We start from the raw sequence: 7,750 nt of genomic DNA, 5'->3' as shown, positions 1-7,750 counted from the left end.
AATAATCGAGAATTAGATACACCTTTTTGCCATGGGAGGAACACTATTTACTTTCGATAAGTTTAATTGTAAGAATGGAGTTGAAATTACGTGCACTGTTCAAATGTGTCAACTGAACTGCATACCATCTGTGCTTAAATATCTTTAATTCTTACCAAAAGTAAAAGCTAGCATAAATTCGTCCTTTAATTTGAAACGTTAATTTTGTTATCTTATCATAAATAACACTAATCTTTCTTTTCTTAACTGAAGAATAAATGAAACCTCCAGTCCATTATCTGCCAATTTCCAATGTGTAAGGTGAAAAGCAGTAATGCATGACATTTTCAATGTCATTAAAACATTTCCTCCAACCTTTCAAACCTTGTATAAATAGTCCGAATTAAGCATTTGCTTCACAATCCCAGAAAATAAATCTCATCTCAGTGACAAAAGAGAGAAGTTAAGCCCCTCAAAAATGGCCTCTTTGTTCAACACTTCCCCCATGCTGATTTTCTTCTTCCTGTTCTTGATCTCTGTTGTTCCCTCTTCAATAGCCAATAAGCCTGATATCCAGCATAAAATTTGCTCCAAAACATCAAACCCTCAAGAATGTTTGAACCTCAAACATGTCAAGACTTCCAAAACTTTGGAAGCCATAACTAAAGCCTCAATTGTTGTGGCACTACAGCAGGCTAAAGATATCCATACTAAGATCAATGCAGTTTCCAAGAAAGAAAAAGATAAATTTTTGAACAATTTGTATTGGCATTGCTCCAAGAACTATAACGATGCCATTCGTGATCTTACAATTGCCAAGAGGAGTTTCAATTCTTATCAATTCGACAACATTCCAATTGAGACAGTTGATGCTGAGCAAGAAGTTCAAGCTTGTAAGACAGTCTTCCTTGCAGCAAAGCGTGATCCTGCAAATTTAAAGAACGGGAATGAGAAATTTTATCTGCTTGCTCAGATTGCAAGGCAAAGTTCCGAAGAGCTTGTCAAGAAAATAAGTGGGCTTTGAGGTTTGATCAATTGGATAGGTTTTTACTTCAAAAAGATAATGAGGGTTGAGAGTGTTTGACTCTTTGTTTCCTCGGAAAAAATTGATTTTCAACAATTCTATTCTTCCGTCCTCCTTCCTCCTATTTTTTTTTTTTTTTTGGGAAAAATGGGTTATTAATTCAAGATTGTTAATTTTGTCACATATGAAAATGGCTCTCTCTTTTCATATATATTGGTTAAAAAATATTTCGGACAAAATGGAAAGATAAGCTAATTTAATAAAAATTCGTCACAATAAAAACAATCTTGTCCAGTGAAATCATTGTGGTTGATGCCAAAATTTTCAGCATCATCAATTACTATTACCATAGAATGCCATAAAATTATTCCTAGATCATTTTTTACCATGCCTCTTCACAGCAAGATGGCACAGTGAAGATAGTTGTAAATATGAACTACGTGTTATAGAATTTATCCATTTTTCTTGAGTTATTCCTTGCCTAGTAAAAGAAATGAAATTAGAAGGAGAGAGACGTTACACTTTATCTGTAGATTTTTTTTGGGATGTGATTACATATAACCTACAATTGTGGGATCAATACAAGAGATTGGAAGAGATCATAACTAATTTCAAACTATAACAACCCCCCCCCCCCCCCCCCCCAAAATATTTGGTGGTATAAATACTAATATGAAATCAGAAGAGACTCACACTTTGGTTAGACTTGAATCTAAAATCTTTAAATCCTAAGTTCTCAACTTTGACTAGTAAATCAAGGCCTCAAAGGTTTTTCAGGGTAATTTTATCTACTCTGGAATTTTCAATTCGAGTTATAACTTTTCAATGAGTAAATTAAGTCAGCAAAACATAATTACTTCACCATATTGATTTTCAACTAAGATTCACCTTTTGGTTCAGGGAGCTGCTGTGACAAACAAGTTTTAACACACAACTGCAAAGTTGATACATAAAGAAATAAAACGTATGGCATTTTGAGCCCACCTGTGAGATTAGGTCCCGAAAACTTTGTATATGATTCTAATTGTACTAAAACTGTCTTCATTTGGAGCTCTACTTACAATTTTCCTAAGTTACCGTTGCAGGAATAAGCTTATCCTTTCATCCCTTTGGTTTTTTTCTTTTTTAAAATTATAGAATTTTTCTTTAATTTCATTTAGTTGATCAGGACTGCAAATGAATTGAACATGCTCGCGAGCACAATCAATACTAGATTTAACGTTGGACAACTCAAGTCGAGTTCAGCCGGTTGAATGAATTTACATGTCTAGTTCAAAGATATTCAACTTGAAAACTCGTCGAATCTAATGATATTCATGATTTTATCCTTGCTAATCAATAGTCATTGGAATGAAATATCTATGTATTTATTTTAAAATAATATCATAAATACTTTTATTTTAATTTGAATCCCATCAAAACATAGATTACGCTGAAATTTGAGTTCATGCTCAATCGAGTTGCAATGAAATTAAGTCGAGCTTGACTCTACTCAACCATTGCTTTCCCTAACCCTTAACACCTTAATACTGGTTCCTACTAATATACTCTTGATCCTAAACCCTTTGGGTCTGGGATTTCTTTAATTTATAATATTCTTACTTTAAGAAGCTTTTTAAAGTAGAAAACAGGATTCAAACCCTTTGGCTTAGCAGCAGGTTGAAGCTAAACTGAGCTATTCTATCTTATTTTATGTTGCCAGAGCTTGTTAACTGGGCATTTGTCTGCTTTAATTGATAATGTGAGATGACTTGATTTGTCTTGGTTCACTTTTGTTCACTTAAATAAAATAGAAGAAAAAATAAATAAAAATAGGAAATAATGGATGACAATTTTTAACTGTTGCTTAAGGTAGGTCATAAATATGCATTCACATAATTTAGCTCTTATGTTCAAATTTGTTCACCTCAACCCAAAAAAAAAAAAGGGAAGTTTCTTTATAGAAAAAAGAAAAAGTAGAAAATGAAGTGCTTGATTTGGCACTTCCAAAGAAAAAAAGTGCTGAATTTTGTTCACTCTAAATGAAAAAGCAAAACATCATTTTAGATTGAAAAAAGAAAAATAATTTCAAACAAATAAAAAGGAAATTTGTTAATTTAAAAAAGATAAAAAATGAATAGGAAGTACTGAACTTTGTTCAAACCTATAGAAAGAGGAAAAATACCTTCCCAAATTAAAAAATGAACAAAAAAAAACAACTTGACACCAAATAAAAAATGCAAAATATCGCACAATTTGAAAGAGGAAAATCATAACTACATAAAATAAAAATAAAAAAGAAGGATAAGTTCACTCAAATTATAACATGTGAAATGCCACAGAAATTAAAAAAGGAAAAAATATAAAAACACAAAAAAAGCAAAAATAGAAAAGGAAGTACTCAATTTTGTTCATACCTATTGAAAGAGGGAAAATTGAGTACCAAACATTAAAAAAAAAGTAAATGAAAACAAAATACATTGACACCAACTACAACAAGTAAAATATCACACAAATTAAAAAATAAACAAAAATAAAAATGAAAAATGAAAAAATAAACAAAAATAAAGTAATTCCACAGAAATTGAAAAAAAATATAAAAACACAAAAAAAAAGCAAAAATGAAAAAATGCTCAAATTTTGTTCATACCTATTGAAAGAGGGAAAATTGAATACCAAATAGCGAAAAAAGTAAATGAAAACAAAATACATTGACACCTAACTACAAAACATAAAATATCACACAAATTGAAAAATAAAAAAACATAAAAAATAAAAAAGAAAGAAGTAAACAAAATTAAAGTAATTCAACTACAAAACATAAAATATCACACAAATTGAAAAATAAAAAAAAATAAAAAATAAAAATGAAAGAAGTAAATAAAATTAAAGTGATTGAACACGAATCATAAAAGCTAATAATAGTATATGATAGTCAATATGATATCAGAGCCAAGTTATGAATTTTTTAATACATAGCATGGCTTCTTACCATATTAGATCATCACAACAATTATTACCACGATTTAATCGTCGATGTGGGCTTCTTTTATAATTAGATAGTTGCTCTCTTGGGACCGATGTGGGACAAGTGATTCAGTAGGTTGCTTCACTTGGAAATCATGTTAACCCCGGTACATGAATAAATATCAGAGACTATACTAATTAAGAAAATCATTTACCAGATGAATGCAGAATTCCGGAAGAATTGAGTAAAGTAATTAATCACAATTTTAAAAAGAGCAATCGTAAGGATTAGAACCAAGTCGAAGAACTAACTCTTCTGCTGAAACCTCTATTCAAATATCGTTCTAAATTGAGCCAAAATTTTAGCTTTCAATTTCGACTTATTTAAGTTATCAAGCCTAGGCATGTCCATATTTTGGAAAATTTGAAAAATCAGCCGATCCAATTTAAATCAGATTTCGAATATCAGGAAAATAGATTTAAAAAAAATCGAAATATAATGTTTGGTAAAATGGTTTAGGAACAAATATTAAAAATACATCAGCGAATTACCAATAACCGGCCAAATTATTGAAATTTTTGTAATATAATGTTACATATATATATATATATTACTAAATATAAGAGTAAATCTTTATCCTATTACTAATACTACTTAGTAATTACTAATTAGCTAACTTAACTATAACTATACTTGGAAGTCAAACTTTGATGAAAGTTGACGTGTTGGAGTTTAACTTGACAATTAAATTTGAAATTCTTGTTTAAGAATTGAAATTATGACCTAGGACTTAGGCTTATGACCCTTTTTTTGGCATACCATGTGTGTTTGAGTTAAGTTAACTCAATTTTATTGAAAAACATATGGGATATTATTTTATTACAACAATTTTTTAGAGAAAATTAAAATATTTTAACTCGCTATTGACATTTCAAATTTTGGTTATCATCGAGTTACCAATTTTCCAATCCAATTTACCAAACTAAAGTTTGGACGATAATTGGATATTAGTCTCAAACAACCGATTCCTGAATTACCGAATTTTTTTTTTATCGAATTTCCAATTACCGAAATCCTGATTACTGAAATTTTTTTTACAAATTTCTGATTACATAAATGAATCGAGATTGAAAGTTAAAAGTTTGGCTCAGTTTGACTCATTTATAGCTCTAGCTACTAATCAGTGAAAAATCACCAATAACCTTCTTTCTTTTAAAAAAAATAAAAATTACTCCCATTTGTAAGCTTGATTAATAATCCCGCACTGGATATGAGGGGAGGGATCTTACCCTCATTCTTATTTTCTTTACATTTATTTATATTTTGTTGCTCTAATGTGCTTATTTGCTATTTATTTGTTTCTTATGCTACTAACTTCTCTCTTCTTGGTAGACCATTTAAATATGCTATCAATCATGAAGCCTAAATTAAAAGATGGAACGGTGTTAAATCTGACAAAAATGAAGAAGTTATTTGAAGCTATCGAATTAGGTAACTCTCATAGAGGAAAGTTGAAGAAGTTCATAATGCTGATCTTAGTCGTAAAATGTCTACTTCTTTGTTTGGAACCTCTATGAACTCCCGATAAATAGGGGCAAACTATAGACATCGAATTTTGAACCGTATCTGAAAATTGTTGTTTGCTAAAAAACCTTTGTTGCACATTTTTCAGATAAAATTTCATACATTTATTTTTTTTTGTTTGAAATTAAGTCTAAGTTGTCTAATTTAATCCCTTTCTATTTTTTAATTTAGATTTCTTTTGACATTTTAGAGATACACAAGTAGGGCTGTTTCGTTTTTAAGTAGCTTTTGAGTGTTTTCTGAGTGTCAAATAAAGATGTTTAAATTTAAGGGAGTCTATTAGGCCTAATTTGAAGTCCCCAAGGTAAGCCCAAAACCTAAAGCCCATTCTTTTATCAAAAGGGAAAAAGAAAGAAAAAGAAAAGCGACGAACCAAAAAGCTTTAGCCGTCCTTTCCCTTCAATGACACTTTGTGATCCCTCTTTTACTTTGTCAACAAAGTCCATACAAAGCCAAAACAGCCCTTTTTAATTTTTTGCATGAACCTGGCACATTTTGGTATTTTGCCAAGAAAACTTCCTACAAGAAAACAAAACTTACCTCACTTTTCTCCATGTTTCCTTCCTCCACCTCCCCTTCTTGGCTCCCTCTCAATTCTCCACACAGAAATACACACTACACTCTCACTCACTCTCCCTAATTAACAAACAATTCACACACACTCGACTCCTTCTCTCTCTCTCTCTCAAAATACACACACATACAAACACAAAAAACACACACCAGAGCACACATGACACATACTAGTTTCGAAAAAAAAAAAAAAGAAGAAAAAAAGAAAAGACTAAGGAAGAAGTAATGGGAAGGCTTTTCTAGGTTGGAAAGGCAAGAATCCTCCATCATCACCACCGCATGTCATATTCCTTTCCCATTCCTTTTTCACTTTTTACAACTTTAAATGTATCAAGTGAGTTTCATAGAAAATTTCAATATTCGTATGTGAACTTATGATTTCGTGGCTTTTTCTTGTGAGTTTGTCGTCTGTTTGATTTCTACATATTGTGAGGTGTATTTTGATGTAAGATTTGTGAGCATTTGACCAGTATCCCATTCACCTTCACAGTTGTGCCCATGGTTCGAAGACTCGGCCGAGACCGAGACGTCTCGGCCTAACCTGAGACGAGACTGTGACGAAACGTTTCAGAGATACGTGACAGATCGAGACGTCACCGTGAAGGGTTGAAACGGTCGATTCACTCCGAGTCATCCCGAGTCAACTTGAATTTTTATTATTTTTATTTATTTTTATTTATCATATTTTTTACAATTTTTAAAATATTTTAAAATTTTGCGTCTCGCCGAGACCTCGACCGATATACGAGACCGATGTGGATCTGTCCAAGCCGCGACCGCGACTTTGAACCATGGTTGTGCCTCTTAGAAGGGGCTGAGAAATATCCATTAGCACCAATAATTTCAGGTGCTTTCCCTCTTTCCCACGATTCTGGGGAATAATCACCTTTTTAAAACTCCTCTCTACTTTCTTTCCAACCTCTCCAGAGACCTACACCCACATTGGTGCATATTTGAATGCTTCCTCATCTTCCTCTATACCTTCTGTCCAGTTGCTTAAAATTAGTAACTGGCTGTCTAAAATCCATGGTCCCCCACTGAGAATTCTCCTCCTGTACTCTTCTGCCGGTAATGAGAACTGGAAGAGGTTGGGACCAAGCTCCACTGCGGTGAGCCCTTTTGAGTAGCCCCATGCTGGTGTCACCAAGTTCCTTACCCTTGAAACATTTGTTAACTTATCTCCTCTTATTTTCCCAATTAAACTGCTCCTGCGCTCCTGAACACCAGTATCAACATCCTCTAGATCTAAACAAGCCCCCCTATTTCAGCACTTGACAACTTAAATTTTGCATGACACTCGCTAGTTTGCCTGCCATGGTATTTACAGAGAGATTCTAGAGGGATTCTTTACTTCAATATTAATTATGAAGAGAAAGCTAGTAAGCCCAAAAAGAGGACGAGCACACTACTGTTTTCTCTAGGTAAATGCAGTTCTAGCTGGGCAAAGACAAGGAAATGAAAAAAACTAGGCTAAGGTCTATTCACACCTAACTAAAATGAAGAACAGAGAAGCAGAAAATGATGAAGAGAGCTTAATGGCTCGAGATACTTGACACGTCTTTAGCTATATCAGCAATGGGTCGTCGCAACTCCACTCTACTTCATGGCAGCAGTTAATGAACTGTTTCTCCCAGATTTCTAGA

General features: G+C 32.5%; 1 protein-coding gene across 1 annotated transcript; it reads left to right on the top strand.

Moving 5' to 3' along the window:
- The first annotated feature begins 457 nt into the window (after positions 1-457).
- LOC113708172 (pectinesterase inhibitor) lies at positions 458-1,003 on the top strand. Its single transcript, XM_027230643.1, has one exon. The coding sequence runs from the start codon at positions 458-460 to the stop codon at positions 1,001-1,003; it is 546 nt and encodes a 181-aa protein (XP_027086444.1).
- The last annotated feature ends 6,747 nt before the right edge of the window (positions 1,004-7,750 follow it).

Source organism: Coffea arabica, chromosome 9c, assembly GCF_036785885.1.
Source record: "Coffea arabica cultivar ET-39 chromosome 9c, Coffea Arabica ET-39 HiFi, whole genome shotgun sequence".
NCBI lineage: Eukaryota > Viridiplantae > Streptophyta > Magnoliopsida > Gentianales > Rubiaceae > Coffea > Coffea arabica.
Note: the sequence above shows the minus strand (reverse complement) of the source record. Positions and strands in the feature narration are given on the sequence as shown.

Excerpts from the sequence above, each read along its gene's own strand:
- LOC113708172 (XM_027230643.1), top strand. The coding sequence starts at position 458 with ATGGCCTCTTTGTTCAACACTTCCCCCATGCTGATTTTCTTCTTCCTG.